Here is a 26,828-nt window from a genome sequence, read left to right on the forward strand (position 1 = left end):
GAACACAATTGATATAGTCCATTACCCTTTTTTTTTTTTTTGTTCTTTTTTATTTTATCATTCCTCAGTTATTCTAGTTTTCTTCTTTCCCTTTGTTTTGAATATGCTTTCTAGCCCCTCCTGGTGCCTCCATCCTCTCAGTGGTCCAGTGGTGTATCTCTAAACACTAAGGTTAAAAAAGGATAGACTTCAGGACAACGATAATAATAACAAATACAAAAATATACAAATACATGAAAAATTAAAAAAAAACAAAAAAACAATTGCAATGATAAAAATACTGTGCCTTAAAGAACTCAGATGATACCTCCGAGCACCAACACAAACAGATGTTCAAGCTTGGCGGGAGGGTAGCAGTAGGCAACCCTATCAGCTGAATTTCCCTCTGTGGATAGATAGAATAGATGTTTATATATTTTGCCCAAAGAGAAAAGATATGCGGCTCTGTCCACGGGGGGAACTGTATCAGCACAAACCAAAAGTTCTTCACGGGAGCTTGATTGATTATCACAAGTTTTGCTGATAATGTTCTGTGATTGTTTTTTTCAGAACACGTTTAACATTATTAAATTAATTCTGATTTAAATGCTGATCAGTTATTTGGTACTTTGTTAGATTTAAATAGGTACATCACAATTTTATACATATTTTTTTTGGCAGGGGGGCAAGATTTCAATAGTTAGACACAATTGTCTCTTAGGGAATTATAAACCTGTCGTAAACCTGGTTTTTAACCTTCCTATGAGATTTTTTTGTCCTCCGGCTAAAGGAAATGTGATGCTTTTTTACATGTTTCTGTGTCTCTGTGTTTTTTCCACAGCTTCCACACATGCCTCACATCAGCGAGTGTCTAATGAAAAGAAGCCTGAAGCCCACAGACCTGAGAGACATGACACTGGGGCAGCTGCAGGTTATAGTCAATGACCTTCATTCCCAGATTGAGAGTGAGTTGACCACGCATATATACAGCACTTAAAGCCACACACACACACGCATCACTGACCTCTACTTTCATTAGCAGAAATGAGCAAGACAGCGAATGGGGAAAAACGTGCACACTGACCTGACCCCTTCTCAGTGAATGTGAAAGTGATTTTATATATGTTAGTCAGTTCAAAGAAGTTAACAGCTTCCCCTGACTGTTTACTGTCACTGCACTGTTTAGATCTTTGACCCTGGTTTTCAGGGATGAATAATCTCTACTCTTACATACAATAGCTCCAAAAATCCCCTTGAGTCCAAAGTCATGGACTTACAAAACAGACTAAAAGTCCAAAACTCCCCTAAAGAACTCAAATTGAAGTGAATCATATTGTCTGCTAAATGGCCAAAACATGTGACAAGAAAAACAACCGCAGAAACAGGTTTCTTTAAATGTCTTCATGAGATTACATTATGAAGCAATGGTGGGAGATTTAATGCGATAACATACCAAGCTTTATTTGGTCTGACATCTAAATATATAAAAGAACACTGCGGTCTTTGTGGTGTTAAAAGTAGTTCCCTGTTGTAAATTCAATGTGGACAAATGTCTGCCGTGTCACAGCAATACTTCTGTATTTATATGATTTCTTCTATAATCCACCTCTGCAGGTCTGAATGAGGAGCTCGTACAGTTGCTTCTGATTCGGGATGAACTACACATGGAGCAGGATGCCATGCTGGTCGACATAGAGGACCTCACCAGGTGATAATGCACTGAAGCACTTTATTAGAGGGGTGGCTTATGTGTGTAACTAGATGTCTATGAATGTGTCAGTGTGTATGTTCATGCCAGAATTAAAGGTGATTAGAGGAGGGTTTGGGTGGTCTTGTCATGCGTTCTAAGAAACAAATTCCCAAGATGAATTTTTTCGATTCAGAAGAAGCCCAAACTGGTGCTGACTGAAGTGATATCAACTGAGGCGATTTGTGGACTTAAAGTAGCAGCATTGGGGCCTCAAAAGTCTAAATATAAGGTTTTCCTCTGGTCATATTAATCGCCGAGACCTGTACCCACACTTTGATTAGTATAAGGATAGTTTCCCTTTAAACAGTAATAAATAGTGCATATATCGGTGTCTATTTTCTGAGGAGGTTCAGTAAATCAAGGGGTCGTATTTGGAGAGAAAGTAGCCTAGAGGTTCTTTGTACATGGTAATAAAGGAAAATGTCTACTAGTACACAGTGGGCTCACTATGTTTGTTTACAGGAGCCAATGAAAGTTAATTGCGCTATAAGAGATATTTCATTTTGAACTTTTTTTTGCTGAACATACACCACGTTTTTGTGGGAGTAAAACACATTTGGTTCAGTCCCATTGTAGAGATGTGTTATAATAAAGAAACATATAAAAACCTATCCTTTATTCCTATAATTGACTATATGCTCCTTTTATCTTCTCCAGGCATGCTGAGAGCCAGCAGAAACACATGGCAGAGAGGACCCTCTCAAAATAAGATGCCGGTCCCTGCTCCACCCTGCTCCCCTGTGCCAAGCTGAAGCTCCCGCTCCAAACCAGACTTTTCCCCCTCTGGCTCATTCCACCCCTGCCCTGTTTCCATCCAAATCCTGCCCGCTTGTCCTGAGTGCTCTGCTCCTCGCTGCGTCCCCGGCGTCTCCCCATGTCTACCTTCCCGTCAAACCCACTGACTCCTATTGTGGCAGCAGCACAGGAGGAGGAGGAGGCCGCCCCTCTTTCATTTGCTTCTGTGGTTTTCTCCCAGCACCAAGGACGAAGGAGCACTGCCTGCTCCCTGGGAGAAGAGGAAACTGATTGTGTGTCGTCATGGATTCTGTCCCCAGCTTCCTGTGCAGTGATCGGCCTTGCTTTGCGATTGTTTCTTTTTAACTTTCTACATTCGCCACTAAATTATAACTGTCAAATGCAAAAAAAAATAAAAAATGTGGGAAAAAATAAAATAATAGTGAAAAATTTAGTAGAAAGTCAGTCATGAGAAAAAAAAGAAACATTGTATTGAAAAAAAAGAAAAACGGTGGAAACTAACTTCTTCAGACCATTTTAAGTTGGACGGTAATTTTCAAGTATTTCAAAGTCGACCTGTTTTTATTCTGCACAAATGGTAGTTTTCAACTGAGAGATGTTTATTTGAAGGTGCTAAAAGAGTGTAAAAGGAAACATGCCTGCCTTGTAGTGGAGTCGTAGCTTTTGGTAATACGTTCACTCTAATTGCTCTTCAACATTTTGTGAATGTTGATTCTCTGACACGAGTCATTTTAAATGAATAAGTGTGTTAATATTGTTTTCATCCTATTGTAATCAGAAACTTTATTTGAGGGAAGAAATGTTTATGTACAGATATGTAAAATAAAGAATAAACTTTGTTTCATATATGTTGCTTTGTTGTACTTTTTTTTTGTATTTAGGTTTATTGTCTGTTGATTGAATTCCCTCTGTCACACAGGCTTCCTCTTTCTGATGAACACCCCACCAACACATCAGTGCACTACACGTTGCATGACTCAACTCCTTCTGTTTCGATCTTGCCTCATCATGACAAATGGCCCTCACTCTCAGCGGGATTGGTTTGAAGCTCATAAAGGGACACTGTACTGATTTGGGCAACCCCTTAAAGTCACAGTTATTTGCATATTTCTTTCACATGAAATATGACAGCAGGTGTGCTGAGGAATTTTCACTAGTGGGTCCAGAAACGAGCTTGTCCTGAATGATTCTGAATTACAGTCAGGTTGAGGAATTAACAGCACGGCATTTTTCTTTTTAGAAATGAGAAATATGTCTCTGAGGAAGTTCCCCCTCCCCTTTGCGCGGTCATCTTCTCTCCTTGACCATATTTTGTTTTTGAAGAGGGAAGATGAGTTTCACTCAGCAGCAGAGCCGGAGAAAGGACAGGAAACTCCTCTGTAACACTCACTAACCACTGAAGTTTCAGAGAATACACTGTCTTTCAAAATGTGCCTTCAACAAAACAAAGATCCAACAAACTGTGACTGAAAGAGGACAAGAGAGAATGAGGTCATGCTTTAAGTATTATTTGAGCTTTTTAAAAATAATTCACAGTACCTTTAATCTAATTTTACCCAGGAATTAAAACTACAAAGACAGTCTCACAACCTGTTTCTAGTTCTTGTTGACCTTTAAGTATTTTCACAACTTTGATTTTAAAGAGTCTGCGGCTTTTTATTACATTGATTAAGAAATTGAATCTGAAAGTTCATTATCAAGCTGAACATTCATTTTACTATCACGTATCGATCCCAAAATAGTTTGAAATCAACATGAACAGCCATAAGAATTGTAAAGAAATGTATCAAAAAGGGTATTTATTTCATATTCTAAGAGTCAAAATAAATGTGTACACAGATTTATCAAGATCAGCACATGGTGAAGTCCACAAATGTGTAATTTATACTAAATAAGATACAATAAAGGCAATAAATGCAAAGATTGGTTTAAAAAAAATATATATAGCATTAATGCTGCACTTAGACTATCATAGGTGGAAAGGTTAGAATACCATAAGTGGAAAGAGTTCATCAAAATATAAAAAAGGCAATGCATTATAGTTATAATAAGGAGTAAAGATAAAAATCAATTCATATGCAGACTTATTCTTTGACAGGTCTGTATCATAACATACTTTTTTTTTCATCATCATCCGCTGTAATCAGCTGCATTCACTACGTAGCAGTTCAAGTAATCTAGTTTTGAATGCTTTAAAACTGCTGTTTAGTTCAATTTTGCCTCTGTTTGTTAGTTGGTTTTTTTTATCAGCTACAAGCATATTTTCCCCTGGAATTGGAGTTAGAACAATTTAATGCTTTCACCTGTGCAAGTTCAACCGGCCGCCCGTGTGCGAACCCTCCTCTGCTGTGACTTCACCAGAGCCTTGGACATACAATACATACATGCAATGTGTCACATTTAGAGTAAGGCTAGAGTGCTGCACCGAACAACAATCATCTCGTGCATGAAACAGCATGTATGAGTCAGCTACATTACTGACCCTTGATGCAGCTCAGCCTGGATTTACCTGCCCTTTAATTTGCTGTACAGCCCCCATGAAGCTTTTCATTTCATTCTTATTCAGTTTCCAATCATTTTCTCATGAATGACTCCACAGGACAAATTCATATACATGACTGAAAGGGCAATATGATGTCATGCTATGAAGATATATCAAGTTGGTTCAACTTCCTTTAAACCTGCATTGATTCCTAATTTGAAGAGTTAAGTTATTTACTTCCGCGGGAAAACGCAAGAGGATCTTTATGACAGTCTACATAAATCACACTGACTTGGCCCTGTTCTTACTGTTCTCTCTCTACGGATATGAACACATAACTTGACTTCCCTGCAGGCGTTACAGGGAATCCCCAGAGAAAAAAAGGGCAATATATAAATCCAACAGATAAGAGGGCTACATCACTCATTCAACAGACTCCGGCACTGCGATCTGATCAGAAAGATGGCAATCTTTAACATCTGTAAGTCATATAACCCTAAACACACGTTCATATATGCGATGTTTTCACTGTGTTATGCAGCCCAAAGTCGCTTTGGTTGATGTTTGTTGCTATTCTCTCTGCATGCAGACTTCTCCAGCTGGGTGCTGCTGCTGCTCACCCTGGGCACGCGCACGTCCTCAGGTCTTCCAGTGCGCGCGCTGAGCACAGAGAAGTGCAGAGACTGTTCATCGCTCTTCAAGAACCTCCTGCTCAATGTTACAGATCTCCTCAACACTGTGAGTATACTTAGACAGCTGAAAAGTTCCTTTACTTTCTGTTAGTTTCCTTCTTTTCTGTTAATAATTAATGCTCTTTTTGTGTGTGTGTGTGTGTGTGTGTGTGTGTGTGTGTGTGTGTGTGTGTGTGTGTGTTTGTGATGCAGGATGTTTTGTGTTATGGCATCCACTCCGATAAGATGGTGGTGAGGAGCAAAACTGACACAGTGCTGGCCTGTGCACCTAACCTGTCTCAGGTAACACATGTTGATTAATCAGTGATACACATGATGAATTAAGATGAGCATACTGTTTAAACCGGAATCTTTTTTGTTTTCCTTAGTGCACATTTTCGCATTAGATTTTACACAACTGTTAAACAAAAGATCAGTTAAAACTGCCGTCAACTTGGAACATATTTAATAAATCCAGTGTTTAGTCCTAAGATACATTACGGCTTTTGACTTGATCAGTCAAATAAACGAGTTCCCTACAAATATTTATCTTGTTCTAAATGTTGTTTTTTTTCCCTTCACAGAACCAAGGCTGCATGATGCAAAGAAATTCAACCTTCAGTGAGGTATGAATCCGTCGTTTTTGTCCTCTTAAATGTTTTTGGGATGTTGAGTTAGTATGCTATGATGTATAATACGATTACAAACTATAAATCCAATATGTATTTTATTGAAAAAAAGTTTCACATTTTTTGTAAATCTGCTCTCTAAATATCCGAGTAAGAACATTTTACAATGCACACCTTTTGAATGACTTATTCTTCACATTTTCCTTTCTTAAACAGAGAGATGGCTGATGGGTAATTTCTCCTGTTTGTCTTTACAGAGCGAATGTCTGAGTAACATCATGAAGGACTTGGCTCACTATGCTGCTGCTATTAAGTCTTACCTCAGCTCCCCGCTCAGAAGTCCTGAGGAAGAAGTTGCACTTCTGAGCCCAACTCTGGGAATAATACAGAGCCTGAGGAAGGTGTGTTTAGTATGCATGTGTGGGAGGGATATATATATATATATATATATATATATTAAAAAAATCACAATCTAAAGGCAGAAATGGTGAAGTCGATCCTCCAGGGAAACAACATTTTGAAAGTTGCCTGATGAAATCTTCCTTGGTTTATACAGAACTGCTCCCTGATGCCGGATGAAGAGGACTCCTCCGAGGTATTTTTCTAATCTTTCATTTTTTTGTTTGTTGCCTTTACTCCTCATCTTTCTTTGGGGAAAGCTGATATCAAATCTATCTCTTTTAAGACACTAAGGAAAGTTAGGGTGCATTTTCGGTGAAACTTTCTGGTGATTTTATTTTTTTTGTATTCATGTTTGTTTTTTTTCCCCTTCTGCGTTGTCTCTTAGGAGGACGTGGCCCAGCTGTGGGGAGAGAACACCTTCAGTAACAGGCAGGAGATGTGCAAGATGATGAGAGGCTTCTATGTCCGAACCATCACCATCAACCGAGCGTTGGGCTACATCGCCTCAGGAGACCATAGGAAGTAAACAACCTTCATCTCCCTCATCATCATCATCACACCAAACATTTTTACAATAACTCTTCTCCTTTAATTTAATTCTCTTTTCACTACATTTACGCTTCTGTTAAGAGTCGTTCTTTACACTGCGCATGCTGAACAACTGTCAGTGTGTGACAAAGTATTGCTAAGTTTAGCAGTGGAGGCCATGTTGGTCTCTCTAGATTCATGAATGTATTCCAATATTTGGGAGAATGTATCTATTTATTTGATCTCTATTTATTACATCTATTTATTTATTAATTTATTTGGTGGCATGTGATGTTTTATATTGTCGAAATAAAGTATTTATGATCGCAATTTTGGTGGGTTTTTTTGTGCAAAATTTCAAGTAATTTAGTAAAACTGGTTACAAATGTCAATTCAAGTGTTGACTTGAAGCTCCTGTGAGAAACTTTCAGTTAGTGTCAATTTTTTCGCGCTCCCTTGTGGACAAAGTGGTATATCTCATTTAGTAGTTCCTTGACCCCCCCCCCCCCCAAAAAAAAAACTCTTACTGCCCACTTTTAAAAGTCAAGTGTATTACTAATTGAAAACTTTTCCTGGGAAAAAAACAAAACAAGTCAGTTTCTGCTGTCTGCTCTAAATGGTAAATGGACTTGAGCTTATATAGCGCTTTTCAAGTCGTCCGACTACTCAAAGCACTTTTACACTGCATGTCACACCCACCCATTCACACACTGATGGTAGTGATCCCTATGTAGTATCATCCATCAGAAGTGACTAATCCCATTCATACACCACTACCGAAGCAGCGGGAGCAATTCGGGGTTAAGTGTCTTGCCCAAGGACACATCGGACATGTTGCCCAGCTGGGGATTGAACCCTTGACCTTCCGGTTGACAGACGACGACTCTACCAACTGAGGCTCAGCCGCCAATCACTTTGTGTGACACCTTCCCTGCGGCAGTGGTTTCAGGTATTTTAAAATGACGATATAGAAACAATTTATCTTCAAGCTGATGGTCTTCTTTGCTTTTATAGGACATAATGAGGCATCAATAATATATATTTAGCCTGTTTCATAACCAGTTACAAAGTCCCTACAGGAGCTTTAATTACAGATAACATTGCAGGTATACTGAAGTAAAACAGGGAGACATTATTATGTTATATTCAGTCAACATTTTTCTCTTTATGCTTATTCACAATTCCTCTTATGGGCTCTGACATGTTTGAAACAAGTGCGAAAAAAACAGGCGTGATTGTTGGTGGTAACATGTTGATGTTCTCTGATGTAAACATTGTTGGTACGGAAGAACAGAACAGACTCAACATTCAATGCGACTTTTCTCCAGCTTCTCCCAAACAGTAACAACAAAGATTGGTGAGAACGTCTAAGTGAACTATTTCCACAGGCATCTTACGCTACAGATTGTTTGTACAGATCGAAAGAGTTTTAAGCTCTGCAGCTATGATCTTCTGCAAAAGATGTCTCATTAAAGTCAATTAATGTCGCCTGTAAGCTGTTAGCTGCACTTAACACAGGCTTTAAATTCATCCCCGAATCGCTTGTGATAGTTTTTGTTTTTCTTTAGCATAGTGCATACTTGTGTAATGTACACAATTATCATTTAGATGTAAACAAGACAACTGCATTCCAGTTGCAGTAGGGCAGGAATGGATTCATAATTCAAGTCAAATTTGAAGATTATTCTATACATTAGTTAAGTTTTACACGTTAGAAAAAGTAAAAATAAAAAATTTGATGTAAAAAAAAATAGATCACAAGTTTGAAAACAGAAACAAATATATACAAGACAGAGTGCACAAATATAAAAATGCATGAGACTCAAAAGTCCTTAGTATTTCAGTCTGTTGACTTCGGGAAGTCAAACGTATTTGAAAGTGGTGTAATGCCTTATTCTGTTATAAAAAATCCCACAAACATAACATTTACAACTGAAATAACATACACAGGTTTGTTTTTCCCCCCATTTCTATTGCAGTTTCAACACTGCAGCACCTACAGTACAGTACATCTGTTACTGGCTACATAATTAGCTACTAAATATCTCAATGACCTCTACCTGTACTGGTCATTTTTCTAAACCTGAAATGCAAAGAATGAAATCCAGGCTAAACAAAGGAAGCTGTATGTTCAGTCTGTTCCTGTAAGCATCACAGGAAGAGACTACGCTTGAACTGAAGTCTGGAAATGCTCATCAGGTGTTAAGACTCTGGCTCTTCTGATGAAATGCAGCTTTAAAATAAACCATCACTCAGTTTCAAGTCCAGAAAAGAGAAATAAACTGGGAATCAAGCTGATGTTTGCTCTGTCAACCTTTCTTTGCTTTGTTGTACTCCTGAGATTTTTCTTTTCAAGACACAGAAATCCATCAGTCAATGGAAGTCCTTTTTCACTTAGCTGCTTGATTGTCCATCATGCCTGAAGAAAAAACAAAACAAGGCAAAATAACGTGTTTAACAATTACGTACTATATATGGTGTTAATATACAGTAACAAAGATAAATCTAATGATGAATAAAAACACATGAACATTTTTTAAAAGAAAGACAAGTGCCTGTTACAAGTTATTTTCTTTAAAGCCGCGACAATTATAACAATAAAGATTTTTATCTTTTGTGTTTGCATCTTTAACAACAGTCTTCCCAGGTTTTGCTAAGCATCATACAAGTCAACATCATGATGTGGTGCCAGAAAGTAGTTGATTTAATCCAAGCAGGCAAAACAATTCAAAGTGTTAATTCAATTTGAATAAGAACATCAGCAAAGTTTAACAGTTGTATCCAGCAAATCATTGGACTATATAGCCATACCCGCGTGGCTCTGATTGAAAATGGTGCTTTGTTTGTCGACCAGTTTGTTTAGGGACTAAATGTCTCAAAAAGCTTGATGTGGATTGGCACAAAATGTGTCCAGAAAATTTAGTATTTTGTTTTCTTTTTTATCATCTTCAGGTCTAATTTCAATATTTCTAGTATTTTGATTTCTGGGTATGAAACCCCCTTAGCCTCAGCTTTACTTTGTGTTATGAGATATAAGCTAATGTTTATGTGCTGACAGACTTAACCAAGGTGTTAAACTTCATAAACATAAGCACGTTATTGACACAGTAAGTATATTAGCATTAGCATATGCTAACAATTTGTCATTAAATCTAGAGATAAATCATCTCTAACTTGAGGTTATCAGCCACCATTATACAATATAGAGTAGATCATGTATATCCACAGTTTCTTACCTTGCAGCGTCTGATGGACCTCATTGGGAAGGTCCTCCAGATCCTCCACACTCTTCGACAGGTGATATGCCGTTGCCTCTCCCGGTCGCCTCTTCTTCTTCCACTCCAAAAGCATCTTCAGCTTCTGCATGGTCACATCTTTCTCTGCTGACTGGATGTCGTCCAGCTCCTTGTAGTTCAAGTCCAGATAGATAGCCACCTGCTTCCACTCCTTCCCGAGCCGCTTGGCCACCTGCAGTAGCTGCTTCTCCGACATTTCTTGACCCTGAGTGATCCCTGTTTTCATCCCATCTGGACACACATACAGTAGGCACTGAATATTAGTACTGAGGGCCAAACTCAAAGTTGTGCCTCAAAGTGTTTTTGTAAGTTTGAGTTTGAGTTTGTAAGAGTGAGTAAAGTCACCTGTTTCGTCCCGCCATCGAGGTCTTTTACAGCCTGTTTCTTCTCCTTCTGACGGGCTGCTGCTCCCATGCCTGCCTGTGACAGACAGAGATTAAATTAGATGAGACAGAGATTTTATTTAAGGGACAACAACTGTGCTGGAAAAACAGGAATCTTACTGTTTGTCCTTTTCCTTGGCTTTTTTTCTGTGTCACCCACACAGTCACCTAAGAATAGAAAAAAAGACTAAATCCCTCTGAAGTAGAAACTCAATGACACAAGAAAAAAACACAGCAGTCAACACTTTGAGGTTAATATTAATACATTATGATGAACTTTTCTTTCACTTTTAACAGATCCAAACACAAGGAAATGTGTGACAAACTTTGGGTTTTCAGTGAAGCATAGTCTTTTTTTTTTTGTGCCAACACCAAGATGTTAAGTATTCGCCTGGAAATCCTAAAATACCTCCAGAGTGAGACCAAACTGACGCTTACCTTCTCTGATGGTGGCTGACCAAACAGTCTCATCAGTGTCGATCTCTACGAGAGACAACTTAAAGGGAGGAGGCTGCTCAAAGAAAGCTTCAAAGTAGCCTTTCATCTTAGTCACAGCAAGGGTGAATTTCAAATCCTGCACAGAGACAATTCAATTCAAATCACATGATTTATCTGTCAGGAACTTCAGTCGTGTAAAAATAAAAGCATCAGTGAGCTCACACGAATGACAGCACAGTACAAAAACAAACCACACACAAGCACGTATCACATATCAACATCCAAATGTAAAATCAAAGAGTCCTGAGTGAGTGAAGCTTGTAGGCCGTAACAAACGATGCATGACAGATCAGCAATACATAATACTCAAGATTCTAGGGTTAAAAATGAATAAACATTCATGTTGCCTGGTCAATCAATCAATCAATCAATTTTTATTTGTATAGCGTCAACTCATAACAAGTGTTATCTCGAGACATTTTACAAAAAGCAGGTAAAAAGACCTTACTTATTGTTATGTTACAAAAAGCAGGTAAAAGACCTTACTCATTGTTATGTTACAAAAAGCAGGTAAAAGACCTCACTCATTGTTAAGTTACAAAAAGCAGGTAAAAGACCTTACTCATTGTTATGTTACAAAAAGCAGGTAAAAGACCTTACTTATTGTTATGTTACAAAAAGCAGGTAAAAGACCTCACTCATTATTATGTTACAAAAAGCAGGTAAAAGACCTTACTCATTGTTATGTTACAAAAAGCAGGTAAAAGACCTTACTCATTGTTATGTTACAAAAAGCAGGTAAAAGACCTCACTCATTATTATGTTACAAAAAGCAGGTAAAAGACCTTACTTATTGTTATATTACAAAGATCCGGCATATCCATCATGAGCATTTTAGCAAAGCAGCAAAAGTCACAGTGGTAAGAAAAGAACTGCCTCATGGTGAGACATATCAAAGGCATGATAAATAGGTCGTACATCATTTTATGAAAGGTTAAAAAGAGTAGTGTTAAAAATAAATAAATAATTAGATCAGCCATTCGTGAGTCTGATGGATGTGGGGCACAAAGCTTGACATCTCTTAGTCCTGAAGGTGAGAGATCTGTATCTGTAGCCTGAGTGGAGAAGGTTGTATGGATCATTAAGTGTGTGTGTGTACTGTGTGAGGCTAGGCTTTAGTTTTGTCCTCCTGTTGTAAAGGCTAGTGGTTCCTGCTGCTGTCTGATTATTTCACTGCTCACTGTTATCGTCCTGTTTCATGGATTGTGATGAATGTTATGCAGAGAAACAAAACAGGTTGGGATATTAAAAGTTAAAACTGATTCAATGAAACATTTTTTTTTTTTTTAGAATGCTGTCAGGACTGATTGGTGAACTTGAAATATTTGGAGTGTTCAAATATTTTTCATATGCAGCCAATGTCTAACAAATACTAAGATGGTGATGATGCTGCTGTTACTTTTGATACACACGTATATGAAGAAGAGAGACACACACACCTCGGGTTTGATCTCTCCCTCCGGCTCGCTCAGCAGACGATACGTCCCCTCATCCAGTTTACACGTGGGGGGCTTCTCTATCCGGATGTAACGGTTCTTGTAGCCCTGCACCTGCTTGCGTATATCCTGGTTTAAATTAGCAACATAGCAGAAAGACAGAAGATAAAGTCACCGTCAAGCGGAGGATGAGCTGAATCATAGTTAATCAGGGTAGGATTGTAAAAACTGAAGGCGATATTAAAAGAAGAAACCAATGAATAGTTTAGTCCCATTAGTGATGGGACTCATCATATGGGAAAACATGAATTATAACATGTTTCCTGGCAATTCCTCACCAGCTGCATCCTTTCACACGCACCCTCACACACTTCCAGAGTGACCCCTGCGTCAGAATGCTTTCATCATGTAGCTGTCAGAATTACGGTACAATTACAGTGGCCTTACAGTCATACACAAAGCAGCCGAATCAGACTATTTTGATTAAAAACACTTTTTGGCATTCAATTTGACAAGAGGCCTGTTTCAGAAAGCAGGTTTACTGCAAATTCTGAGTCTGATAACCCTGAAATGATGGAAACTCTGGGTTTTCTCTTTCAGAAAGAGGGGTAACTCAAGCCCGTTCCAGAAAGAGAGGTAACTTTAGCTCTGAGTCTGTTACTATGGCAACTGAGTCTGTGAACCTTACCTTGTTAGGGGCAGGTTTTCTTCACAGAACCCTGAGTTTGAGTTTCTCTCTGTCTCTGTATATTACAGTATTTTTGCAACCTGACAATGAAGTCTTACAACATCACATCAAATTTCAGTTTGACTTCTGCTCCAGTGTATTCAAAAAGCCTGGCAATCCGATGTCTATTCTTGAGGGACCACAACAACGTCAGTCCAGACTTAAAACAACAAAACAAGAAGTGAAATTTGTGGCTATCATTCTGTTCTTTTTTTTTCCCACACACATGCAGTTTCATCGTTCTTACAGGCATTTTGCTGGAGTTTTATATGATTGGTGAAATAGTAAATCATGAAAGAAACAATTAGGTGGACTCAGGTGATGGTCTCATGAATGGAATATTTATTTCTCCTATGCATGCAAGGAAATGGTTTTTTTTTTTAAGGAAGTTTGTTGTATTTTTTGCTGGAGGGAATGCAAAAATTCCTCACTTTAAAAAAGAAAAAGGTCCTTCAGGTGGAGAGTCACGAGAGGGTTGTCACTTTGACTTTGGCTCATTAACGCTGTTTTTAAATAGTGCAGAAGAGGTGCTGATTAAATGTGTAATATATTTGTCTCAAGGAGCTGGGATTCAGAAGAGCATTTTAATTTTTTTTTAATTTAGACAATAACCTTGTGTGAGGGATGTATCCAGTATTATAACGTCAGAAATGAATCACCTTAAAGGAACAGATACCGGGACATTGCAAGACAACAAGAACTAAAAACTCTGGAGAAAAAACAGAAATCTTTTTATTCATGTACAATCGCCTGCACGCCTTAAAAAAACCCCACATAAAAACAACAGGAATCTTCAACTTCTTAACCCTCGTTATGTCCTCCTGATTGCTATACACCTGCCGTCCACTGGGGTCAAAATGACCCCGTCTGGTTTGACTGTAATTTGAGGAATATAACATAAATGAATTCAATCAATTCTGTGTTACACCTTTAGTCTGACTTCAGTCCAACCCATTACCTTTTTTAATTTAGGGCCAATAGACCTTGTTTACATAAAAGTATGTTTTTGAGTGAAAAAGAAATGAAAAAAAAAAATGATGTTGACTTTATATCATTTTGACTCTTTGACTTATCACAGAGTGGTATATGTCTATGTCTAAGTATAAGTTTAGTGAAGATGCTGTGTTTGATTCATTTGTATTTTATGAATGGCAACAAATAATCACACCTGCTGTCCTCTGGGGTCAAATTGACCCCGTCTGGATTGATTGTCATTTAGAGAATATAAAGTGGATTCTTAACCCAATTCTGTGTTACACCTTTAGTAACAACTTCATTCAAACACATTAGCACCATTTTTTTAAATTCCATTTGAGATTTAAGGCCAATACGACCTCATTTACATGCCTGCATGCGAGGCAGGTAGTAATGGCATGATCTGTATATGCTCTGCATTTTTGGCACATTTCCGATCACTCTGGCGAGGGCAGAATTTACACCTGTTTTTTGGGTGATGGGTCAGGGGGGGCAGCTGGGTGAGGGGGAGCTGCTGCAGAGGCCAAAAAGATACCTTTACTAGTAAACTGTTTGAGGAAAATGAGAAATAAATTGCAGATATCAATAATTGCTTTTTGACATGTTAGAATTCCAAGCCGACATATCCACAATGTAATTTTCAACTCAATTCCCACTAAAAATGTTCATTCTTGATATCAAAAATTCAATTTTTACGAGTGACAAAGTTCATTTATGATATCTACAATTGTTCTTACATTACAGATACCACAAATTAATTCTAGATATCTAAAATGCAATTCTTACAAGTCAAAATGACATTATTGATATGTTGACCAAAATGACATTTTGACATGTTGAAATGTAATTTCCAATAGTGAAAACTAAATTGCCACTTGTCAGCCAGACTCATTTAATGTTAAAGGGCTGGCCATACCGAGCCTCACTAGTTAACTAGTAGATATTTTGCACCATACTTGTTAACATGAAGAATTTTTGCTGTCCACTAGTTTACCAGTAAATCTTTCAACTCTCTGCTCGTAAACTAATACAGTCAAAGACCTCACTAGTGCAGGAAACTGAGTTTTGTTGTCGTCATAACTATTGCTTGACCCCGGAAATCAAATATCCAAGATCAAAGATGTTTTAGAAAGCAGTGTGGTGTGATCATTTGCTCCAATGCACCACTTTGTGCTGCAGGGTCTTTTTGACCCCAACAGACGTTAGTAAATTCAATAAAAAAAACAATAAATCAATCAAATAACCTCAAATTTATTTTAATCATGAAGAGCATAGTACTGAAAAACCCCATTATTTTCAGACCATTTGATGAATAAAAAACATATTTCACAGCAAGAGATTGAATTTAGGGTCAGATTGACCCCAGGACAACAGTTTTGTTTTTCACCTGAAATTACCTTCATTTTTAAATTAGTCAACTACCGCGTCTAGGATGATTTTATAACAATCACTACACAATACTCCCCAATGCTTACCTTGATGTCAGATGCGCTGTTGGTGGCCAGATAGACATGGAAGCTGTAGTTGTTGTTGCCACTGCCCAGCTGCTTGTAGACCAGGACCACCCCGTGGTGCTCCACAGACTGGGTTGTCTGAATTATGGGACCCACGGGCGACAGGGACGACACATTCCACTTCACATGACTACCTGAGTGGTCCACTATGGGCTCAATGAGCGGACGGTTGTCTTTTATGTGCAGGACACTGAATGTCATCTCATTTTCTGGATCTGTGTGAGGATGACATTTTTGAAAAAAGATAGGTTTTTTTTTTCATTTTGAGCATCAAAGGTGACGTTCATGATACTCTCTGTAAAATAAGCATTTGTTGTAAAGGCCTCAAGATTGGTCATTTCACTTGAATGAATTTAATATTAAAACACAGACAACATGAAACCTTGTTCTCACCCGCGAGGCAGAGGGAGTGAGGGAACTGGATGGACCTGAGGACCGAAGCATCTTTACCGACCGTGTCCACGTTGAAAATGGGTCCTGCGAATTTCCAGGAGTCCCGCAGGAACGCGCCAAATTTGGACCAGGACAAGACCGAGTACCGTAGGAGGACCTGCTCTGACGCTTCAAACACCAAACCTGTGACCGAACACTCGTACGTGCCCTCTCCTTCCAGCTGAACCCTACACAAAAATAACTGATGAGTTACATGCAGAACCATTCTGAGTGTGCACAGAGCAGACCTGATCTGTGGTACTCACTGTAATCGTCCCTTACTGATCTTCCTGGGCGTAACAAGCTCATGGCTGTGGCTCTGTCAATGGAACCAACATAGTTTGTTTTTACAATAATAAAATAAGAAGAGAAGGTACATAAATGTGTATATATGAGAGGTTGTGCAGACAGGTATTTAGTGTCTGAGCTCACCTGCTGGATGGCTTTGCATTTTTCACAGCAGTATTTAGGCCTCTCATCTATCATGACACACACACAAATGTGATGATGTTGTACTAGGCACACAACTCAATTTGCAGAACAGTAATCATGTTCTATTACAAGATTTCTGCCTACCTTTCCCATGAGAAGCCTCGGCTCCAGGTCTCAAAACGGACTCTGGAAGATTAAATAATTCAAGTCCAGTATTACCGTATATGAAAAACATGACGCCAAATGTCTGTGATAAGACTCTGGCAAACGATTTCGATCGTGGAAGTTATTTTGGGTCGTCAGAGAGGCGAGGTGCACGTTCAACTACGCGACAAAATACACCATGTTCTAAAAAGTCATCAGTCATCTGGCATAATGATGTAGTATTGATGCCCTAAAGATGGGTTGTGACTGAATCCATGGTAACCCCTGGCAACAAGCAAACATGGCAGCCTCAGTGTACACAACAAATAGTTTTTTTAAAAGCTGACCAGTAGCTTCATCTCACAAGGGAGGTATTAATATTTTTCTCAAGAAGTGTCGTACCTCTCATAGACTCCTCCGCATCGGCCTCCTCATCGTCTGCAAAGAACACAAAGGAGATCAACTCGGTTCAAATCTCAAGTTATAACGATTTTCAAGGGGTTTGAAATGCCAACGGTGATAATTACCTTTCTCTCCTTCATCCTTTCCAGCAAAGGATTCTGGTGAGAACATGTGCGAAAGAAGGGAAGATGAGAAAAGAGATGGACATTTTTGGGGGAATATGCTAACTTGCTTTCCATACTGACTTGGATGTGGACAATACCAGTCTCACGTTCAAACAGTTAATATAAAGAATCTGCGAGCTGCAAGTTAGAATAGCTTGGGACTAAGGGTAGATCATAGTGGGAAAGAGCAAACCTGTTGGACAATAAGTTTAATTGCCAGGAAAATCTGTTAAGAGTAGCATATATTTGTGAGAGTAATGATGTTTGGTACTAGGGACTTGATAATTTTATCACACGAGACAGGATGACAATATATTACCAGAGTCCTCGTCCCCCTCTTTGTCCTCCTCTTCCTCCTCGGAGCTGTCCTCAGTGGATGTCCCTGTGTTTTCTGACAAACCAAAAATGAAAGGGATGAGTGGGAAGCTTTGCACTGAATTTCCAATAAGTGACGAGTAAAACAGATTCGTGCAACAAGGGCTACAAGTTACAAGGGAAGAAGACTTCATGGAAATGAAAAAGTAATCAACAGATGACAACGTTTACGAATGAGTAAGATGGAAAGAGTTTGGTATGATATGTGTGCTTACCTGAACCACTGCCTTCACTTTCTGTGAGATTATCTGGAACACAACAGTATGATTGTCTAAAGGTTAGTTCATTTTTGTTTAAAAATGATGAAATGGTGTTCACATGTGAGAAGTGTTCTTGATTACTGGGTCATACTGTATATATATTCCTACATTATGATGGAAAATGTGTTGTTTTCAAGGCAGAGAATAACATTTCTGATGCAGCCACATGAACACTTCTCCCACTGATTTAACCTTTCCTTGTGTAGAAAAAAAAAAACAGACAGACAAACAGATAAAAGTACCAAGTTTTACTTTTTGTGACTCTCCAAACAGGTGAAGACAAAACATCTACTTGATGTTTACTTCTGTGTTTTCATAAACAGTCCCTATCCGTACTAGTCATCTAAAAAAGCCCTCAGCATGTCTCACTTACACCAGCTTTTACATATTTATCATTCCTGAGCAGATGAACTGTGGCACCCTGTGAAGAAGACTATGATAAGTGCCGTGCATTAACATTCTGGCACATTTATACAGATGGGTCCAGAGGAACCGCCGCCTCCTCTCTCTCTCTCTCTCTCTCTCCCCAGCAGCAGTGAATGTCCGTGGACCAGGCCATCTGGCTGAGTGCCTGGCCAGCTAATGGATGGAGCCCATCCTCTATGGCTCGCGGAGTTTTATCTTAGACTAACAAGCAGATGCTGCCATCACTGCTCCACTCACAGCACCTCCCTCATCAATCTCTCTCTCTCCTCCACTCTGCTCAATCCGTCTGCTTCTCCTTTCTCTCTCTCTCTCTCTATCTCTCTCTCCCCTCTCTTCCCCTCACTCACTCTCTTTTCTCTCTTTCTGTCCTCGATGGCCTCCCATGGCCAATCTCTTTCTCTGCTGCAGCCTCATCTGCCAGCAGGCATCCCTCTTCACCCTGGCATGGCTTCATCCTTCATCAGCCTGACAAACAAGGTGGAGAGCAAACACCCTCACAGATACACACATGAACATGCAGACACACACTTGGTCGCAGCTTCTAAAGTTTGGTTAGTTTCATGGGTGTTTGCTGCCATCTGCTGGTGTAAAAGAAAATAGCAAAAGAAAAAAGGGAAAGTGCTTCAAGAGGCTGTGTAGTGCACGGCAGTGAAGCTTAACCTTTTAGTCTATTGATGCAAAATAAATAGAGTTTTTAGTGTATCTCATCATACAATTTTAAAAGTTTTTGCAACTGGGCTTAACGCATAACAGGCCAGCCACATTTGATGTATTAAACACCATGTTCCACACAGAAGTTTTGAATTTTGTACTAATATTGAATTAAGAAGCATCGTTAGTCACTTGAAATGTGGTTTCACTGTTACTAAAATGTATTGTAGTTATCGAATGATGTTTTATTATTTTTCCTCTATAAATAAATTAATTGTTTAGTCTAATAAAATGAAACATATTTCGAAAAAAGCTCATCTTATTTCTGCCCAAGCTCCAAATTACATCTTCTAATTGTGTCCAAAAATAGAGTCTAGAACGGAAAACTTCTTCATGAGCGGTAAATGGACTTGAGCTTGTATATCGCTTTTCTAGTCTTCCGACTACAGAGAGTGCTTTTAACGCAAGTCACACCTACACATTCACACACTGATGACAGAGGTTTCTATGTAATGTGACCATCAGTATCTAAGCATTCCTTCGACTGCCGAGGAAGCACTAGGAGCCACTTGGGGTTATGGTGTCTTGCCCAAGGACACATCGGACATGTAACTGCAGGAGCTGGGGATCGAACCACTGACCTTTCGGTTGAGAGAAAACCAACTCTACCACGGAACCACAGCCGTTCCTGTAGTGTGTTTTATTTATTTTTTTAAGTTTAGTATTAACAAAAGTTGTTTGTGTTTTTACTTTAAAAAAAAAAAGACCAAAATATGAATTATCCCCATAGAGTATCTGGTAATTGCTTTTATTTTGAATGACTGGAAATCAATAACTGCAGCTCTGATTGTAATCATTTGAGAAGAGAAAAGTCTGATCTCTGCATTTTTAATCCTGACCATTTATTTATCGCTATCTATTATTAACATGTCTACAACAGAGTGTCTTTTTTAATTCAATTAGATCTCTGTTTTAATCCTAAGAGGTAAAGATAAGGTCACTCTCAATGGAAAAAGCCAATATTAGAGAACATTTGAAAATATATATCTTAAATTGTGTGTACATGTTTCATTTCATTTGTTTTATTTCATTATTTTTAAGCAGTACAATGTAGAGGAATACTTTGTTTTCATTTTTGCCTTTACCAAGAACGAAAAAGTGCAGGAGGAAGAAAAACGTATAAACCTGCCCTTTGTGCAAGGAACAAATAAATGAATAAATAAGTCGAAAAAATGTGTATGCATTATGTGAAAAAACAAGTGTAAAACTTCAGACACAAGTAATAGGATGAATATGCAAAAAACTTTCTGCCCTCTAAGGCAAATAATATGGAAATCAGGAAGGGCAGAACCTCACAGAGAGAATGGTCAGAAGGGATACAGAAGTGAAGGAAAAACAACAGGGAGAAATAATGGATGGGGATGCACTATAGTTTTAAATATTAAAAGGGGCCAGAGGAGAGACGAAGCACAATGACTGTATGAAGAAACAACACAAACATATGCAGCCTGTCATGTGAAAGTGAAAGGAGACAGAGAAGTCAACAGCGAGGAGGGTAAAAAAAAAAGAAAAAAAAGGAGGGGGGGGTTGATGTTTACCTTTGTTACCAGGTACAGGGATGTCTCCGTCTCTGTGGGGCAGAGGAGATAAGAGTCAGACAAGTTGAAATTACACAGAGAGTCATGTGAGGGTCGTCTGAGTTGTGTGATGATGATAAGAAAGAATCCAGAGGTTAGAAGTGACCCATTATAACCGTGCAGCTGCAGGCTCTTGAACTAAAGCCACTTCTGCTTTCAGATAGAAACACACACACACACACACACACACACACACACACACACACACACACACACACACACAGTTAAACGAATTTGAAAAAACAGGAAATGTGCACCTCATACACACTTCTGACACCTCCTATTTAACGGTACATTCATCTTCGCACACAAAGCCTCACTCCTCTCTGACCCACTTTCACAGCAGCGTTAATGGTACAGGAAACCACGCATGGAAAGATACAGGATGGGAAGTTGTGTCTTTGAACAAAACTATCTCTTTTTTTATACAGACACTGTTCTGCACTCAGTTTCAGACACAGCAGTTGGGACTTACTGATTCATAGCCATTAAACAATTGTTTTCAGTGGTATGATATTGACATGATATGATCAGATAGTGTTATCAGTTTCGGTGTCTTAATCATTGACTCTGACAATATTTGAACTGCCAGAATGAGTAAACGATAGTTTTGTTTTACACATGAAGGCGTTGGTCATTATCGTAATGAGTTTGCATTTGATTCTGCCTACATTCATCATACTGAGATTTGGATCAGTTAAAAAGAAAAAACTTTCTACCGGTCAGGTGCCATTCGTCTTTACCACAATATGAACATCTGCAAAATGTTGCAAAGCTCAGGCTACTTATCAGCTATCATTCCCCCTTCTGTGTCACTGTGTTAGAAGCCTCCCCCACAACAACCACCGCCGTCGTCATCCATGCACGGCCTGCTCTGAATTGGCGCTATACAAATAATGATTGATTGACTTTGGATTACTTAGTGCTAATTTAGTGATGGAAAAAAAAACAGATTTTGAGTAAATGATAGGTTTGACAGGTTGCAAACATAGGTATCGTGTAAAACATGAAGAACAGCATAAGAACCTGAGAAATCTAGCTGGATTGAGCTCTTCAATATTTGTTTATTTATTGAACGTCATAAGGCCATCACCGTAACAAACAAAGTAACTCCACACATGCAGATTTTTCTCATATCGTGCAGCCCTAATTAAACCATATTAACCTGCACAAGAGACGTTACAAACACCTCATCCTGTCTGGAAATCTATCTAAATATTATAAGTGCTTTACTGTACAGGAATTTACTTTATCACCAAACAATGAGTCAGGTCCAAGTGTTATAATAGATCAGATGCTGTGTGTGTGTGTGTGTGTGTGTGTGTGTGTGTGTGTGTGTGTGTGTGTGTGTGTGTGTGTGTGTGTGTGTGTGTGTGTGTGTGTGTGTGTGCGCGCACAGAGGACTGGAGCAACCTGTTGACGCAGTCTGGACAAGAGGCAACACGCCTGAGCTGCCTACATCTGGGGGAGACAAGAAGAACGAGTTCACCACCAGGATGCGTGAAAAAGTAGGTCACATCCCGCCCTGTGTCTTTCCCTCAAACTTCAGAACAGTGTGATCAAAAGCAAAAATGATGAATCAGGAAATTAGGTTTATTAAAGCCCGACCCCGAATGTGGGCTTTTATTTGGCATGTGTTGATCCTGATAAGGCACATTGGTTTCCTTTGTTTTCACATTTCACGTCCAGGAAATATGCTTACTTCTGTTCAAGGTCAACTTGTTGGCAAGCCATGTCTCGCCACAGCAACACCCAGGCTCATTATTTGCCATAGTGATCATCTCAGCGTTAAAAAGAAAAAAAAGCTACAATACTGGATAAACTACCTGCACAGTCTCTCAGACTTTTACATTTCTATCTTCTGTTCTGCCTACAAAGTATGATCACAAAATCCTCTGTGAGGGTGTTGGTCTCTAGCTGGCTGACAGATAAGGGATGCAACATTCACATGCTAAACACAATTTCCCATGACCACAAAGACGAGAGTGGACATCTGTGTGTAGATAAACAACTGTCAGTTTGTCTAGATGTTACATAAATGTTGTTGTTTTTTTTGCAGCTGCAATGGTCCTGATTTCAATGCTAGGCATGCTTCAAGAGGTTGTTTTACACTTCCTCCCTCAAACACTAACGCAAGACAACGTACTGCTTTGTATCGAGGAATGAAGATGTGGAATGATCTTCCATTAGATATTACCAGTCTTACCAGTAAAACTGTGTTTAAAAAGAGATTAAAGAAACATCTAGTGTCACTGAGACTCTCATGAACTTATCAATTGTAATACCAATCTTTGCTAATTAGTGTAGAATTTCTATGTATAGTGTGTATATGTGTGTGTATGTATATGTTTGTCTTGTATGTCATTGTTTAGTTACTCTGCTGTGTTTTAAGTAGGAAAATAATTATAAGATTTGTCCAACGCTGATTGATTGCATAGATGTAACGTGGACATTTGAGAGATTACCTTCTTGACGTGCAATAGGTTCATCTTGGTGTTCTTGATACTTGTACTTTGCCTGTTATTGTGTTGTCATTTATTTCTAATTTTGTCTTTTTCTGTTCCGTCTTCGACTTTTTTGTTTTTTTATCATTTAAATTGTGTGGATTTTAAATTCATGTTTGTATGAGTGGACCCCAGGAAGAGTAGTCGCTACTTAGGTAGTGGCTAATGAGGGATCCAAATAAACAATACACAATACACACAGAAGTACAAAAGCAGCTGACCTTTGGTACTTTCACTTATTAATATGACACCTCACTACTTTCACTGGGATGTTTATAGAGGGCCATAAACACAACAAAGTGAATGTTGTCCTGCTATACTGACTCTAATATAAAGTGTCTTTTAAAGTACTTTTATGTAGTGTGTCGTTTATAAGAGCCGGTGTGTTTGCTGTGGTTCATTCAGGGACTTTTCCAGCCCTCATTGTCGTGTGAATAATACCTGGACAACAGCAGTAGTATACACAGAGGAATATGAGTCATCGGTATCACATCAACTATCAGTGGTTTTCAGTTTTAAAACCACTGAGACTGAATTCTGTAAATCGAATAAACTGATATGTGTGAATCAAATAAGGAGTATTCTTCACTTTTCAATTAGAGAAAAGGAACTGGAATGCATTTTGTTTAAAACATGTTTGTGTCACATGTGTTTTAACGCTCTAACTTTTAACAGCCTGCTTTTTGTATGACCTTTTAGGAGGACTTTAGATTTATAAATATGTTGTTTTAATGAGATGAGATGAGATGAGATGAGATGAGATTCAACTTTATTGTCATTACACATATACAAGTATAGAGTAGCGAAATGAGGTTTGGCATCTCACCAGAAGTGCAAATAAGCAGAAAGTGCAAGAGTCTGTGCTATGTACAGTAATTACAAAATTTACAGATGTAGACTAAAAAAAGTGAATTATTAGGTATATATGGATGGCTGGATTAATGGGATGCTATAAATATAAATAAATAAATGCTATAAATATGAATAAATGCTATAAATATAAGTGTATTCTTAGGATTATAATATACAGATTAAGGTGCAGTGAGCATGCTATACTAGATTACAGTATCTCCCACAGTATTGTGATTAGAATTGAGTTGTTGGTATTTAACCTACATTGTGTAGCTTCATGAACTCGGCTTTTTACCAGTGTCAGTGAGTCATCACTGTAACAACAAACACTGCGGCACACACACACACACACACACACACACACACACACACACACACACACACATCCGCAAACTCACATTACTTTCCTTTGATCTAAGTCCAGTTGCATAATGTTTGCAGTGAAGAGTATAATCTCAAAAACTACTTTTACTTAAACGTGCACGAAATGATCTCACCACCGAATGAAACACAAAACACAACACACTTCCTGTGTTGCCGCGAGGGAGCGATTTTGAGCGCTGCATCCACTACACAGGCATCATGTTAGTCTGATTTGTGCACAATGAAACTGAAAAACTGATGTAAAGCCAGAAGTCAGTATTCATATTAGGAGAGAATACTGGAAAAAAAATTAAAAAAAATAAACTATACCCGTCCTCCAGGTGACAAGCCGCTCCACAGTTCGCCATCTCCGCCACCATCCTCCTCCTCTGCAACCAAATCCCGTTACAGTTTCTGTTCAGCGTGCAGCACCTGCGCGTAAAAGCCGCATGAATATGATCCTACCGTCTGCTATCAGTGTCTGCGTAAAGTCCGGGGCAGCTCTAGGCACAACAATGGTTATCTGATTCCTCGTGGTTTAACAACTTCGCATCACTGGGTGCAACATCCTTTGTTTAGGAAAAACAAAAACATCTGGATTTTATCCCCCCCCCCAAAAAAAATAAAAATGTGCTCAAGAGTAATCCAAAATCTTAAAGGAAATCAGTCAGCCAGGCTTTCTGGAGCGTAAATGTGGATGTATTGTTTCCTCTCGTTAAATGTTGTTTGTGTGCACGCAAGCTCTGGATATGAAAATCGATCTGCAAAACATATGCTTCACCACAGCGCAGGAAACAGCAGCAAGGCGCAGCTTTGGAGATCTGTGGTGATGCGCAGCTGCAGCGCAGTACAAGAAAGCCCACCAACAAACATGTGGGCGTGGGTGCAGCGTCCCGCCTTCAGCGGGGTTTTTTAAGAAAGTCATGATGATTTACAGCCGGACTTCCAGCACTTTTACCCTAACCAGAAACACATCAGTAAAAAAAAAAGCAAAAAAAAAGCGAGTTAGATAAGGAGATGTTTGCCGTTCAATAAAATAATCTGGATGTCTGGTGATGTTTTTAAACGACAACACAGGGTAGAGTGAAATCACATATCCAATCACATAGAGCTTCCTTCTTCCATAATATATCCTAAATTAAATGCAGTGCAGTGTATCACACAATCAAACGTCTCTCCTTAAGCAGCTGATCCTTTAAAGCAGAGAGGAAGCAGAAAAACGCAGCGACAATGTTTTTCAAACCAAGATGTTTGTCTGCATCTGAAACATTTGCATATTTTCTCCCGCACATGAAAGCAGCACAGCCCAGCAACTCCACGGTGCAACTAGGTCACTTTGAGCGGGAAGACATGTATTGCTAAGCTGCATTACCTCAAAGTCACCACCAGATGTCACGTCAGACAACAAAACGATTACAAAGCTGCAGCAAAAAAAACATTCCTCCCCAAATATACTTGAAGCGGAAGACACATCCATGTCTGATTCATGCTTTTGACATGCAGCTTTTACAGCACGTTCGAATGAATAGTGTGAAGAATCATGGTATCTATCTGTGGCATAAGCTCACTGTCCATTAGAGCGAGAGAGAAGGGTATAGTGAGAGCTCTGTGAGAGCCTGAGATGTCCAGTGGGAGGAATGAGTGAAGGATCAAGGGCTTTCTTATTGATCTTCCTTTCATTGATCTCCTCCTTTCCTACTCTCTCCGTCCAGCTGTCAAACTTCCACACACAGAGATAAAGTTTGCAGCAGAGAGAGGAGAGAAAGAGAGACGGATTCGGCAGACTGACATGGATGTTTTCCAGGTATCGCAGTCCAAAGGGAGAGATCAGCTCCTCGGTGCAGGGAGAGAAGGCAAAACATCAGACTCTTTGGCGAGACGATACCTCCTCCACTACCTCAGGGAACTAGAGAGGAGATAAAACAAGAGAAGTGGAGGAGAGGAGGGAAAGACAAGAGGACAGAGAAGGTCAGGGGGAGAGGAGAGGAATATATTAGCTTGTTTGAAAAAAAAGAGAATGAGAACGGAAGGAGTCGTTGAAAAGAATTAAAGTATCAGATTGAGAGCATTGAGAATTTAAAGACTAGACTGAGATATGGACTTTGATTTGTCCGCATGCTTCAAATCTGAATGTGTGACAATTTGACTTGACCTGACAAA

At 39.0% G+C, this 26,828-nt stretch overlaps 3 protein-coding genes across 5 annotated transcripts in view; 2 read left to right on the forward strand and 1 right to left on the reverse strand.

Moving 5' to 3' along the window:
- The window catches only part of schip1 (schwannomin interacting protein 1), a 209,892-nt gene extending 206,559 nt beyond the window's left edge, over positions 1–3,333 (forward strand). The window contains exons 13-15 of the mRNA XM_020636152.3: positions 821–944; positions 1,594–1,687; positions 2,387–3,333. Of these exons, the coding sequence (XP_020491808.2) occupies positions 821–944; positions 1,594–1,687; positions 2,387–2,438 (270 nt within the window). The 3' untranslated portion in view covers positions 2,439–3,333. The remainder of the gene's footprint in view (positions 1–820; positions 945–1,593; positions 1,688–2,386) is intronic.
- Positions 3,334–4,688: 1,355 nt separating this feature from the next.
- Positions 4,689–7,527, forward strand: il12a (interleukin 12a). Of its 2 annotated transcripts, XM_065960420.1 has the most exons (6): positions 4,689–5,705; positions 5,852–5,941; positions 6,223–6,264; positions 6,525–6,668; positions 6,824–6,862; positions 7,055–7,527. In XM_065960420.1, exons 2-6 carry the CDS (start codon positions 5,885–5,887, stop codon positions 7,193–7,195), a joined length of 423 nt encoding a protein of 140 aa, XP_065816492.1. In that variant the 5' UTR covers positions 4,689–5,705; positions 5,852–5,884; the 3' UTR covers positions 7,196–7,527. The 2 variants fall into 2 exon arrangements, with proteins under 2 accessions (XP_065816492.1, XP_065816491.1); XM_065960419.1 differs by having other exon boundaries at positions 4,689–5,941.
- A 647-nt stretch (positions 7,528–8,174) lies between these two features.
- Positions 8,175–25,461, reverse strand: si:dkeyp-97b10.3 (uncharacterized). 2 transcript variants are annotated; one of them, XM_065960418.1, is made up of 18 exons: positions 24,999–25,461; positions 20,911–20,942; positions 19,009–19,126; positions 18,191–18,223; positions 17,920–17,991; positions 17,562–17,594; positions 17,437–17,472; positions 17,035–17,076; positions 16,891–16,937; positions 16,725–16,777; positions 16,420–16,646; positions 15,988–16,241; positions 12,814–12,939; positions 11,315–11,450; positions 10,997–11,044; positions 10,839–10,913; positions 10,434–10,724; positions 8,175–9,616 (listed from the first exon to the last, which is right to left on the reverse strand). In XM_065960418.1, exons 3-18 carry the CDS (start codon positions 19,073–19,075, stop codon positions 9,588–9,590), a joined length of 1,569 nt encoding a protein of 522 aa, XP_065816490.1. In that variant the 5' UTR covers positions 19,076–19,126; positions 20,911–20,942; positions 24,999–25,461; the 3' UTR covers positions 8,175–9,587. The 2 variants fall into 2 exon arrangements, with proteins under 2 accessions (XP_065816490.1, XP_020491839.2); XM_020636183.3 differs by lacking the exon at positions 19,009–19,126.
- Positions 25,462–26,828: the final 1,367 nt, after the last annotated feature.

The sequence above is a fragment of the Labrus bergylta genome, chromosome 11, assembly GCF_963930695.1.
Source record: "Labrus bergylta chromosome 11, fLabBer1.1, whole genome shotgun sequence".
Lineage (NCBI taxonomy): Eukaryota > Metazoa > Chordata > Actinopteri > Labriformes > Labridae > Labrus > Labrus bergylta.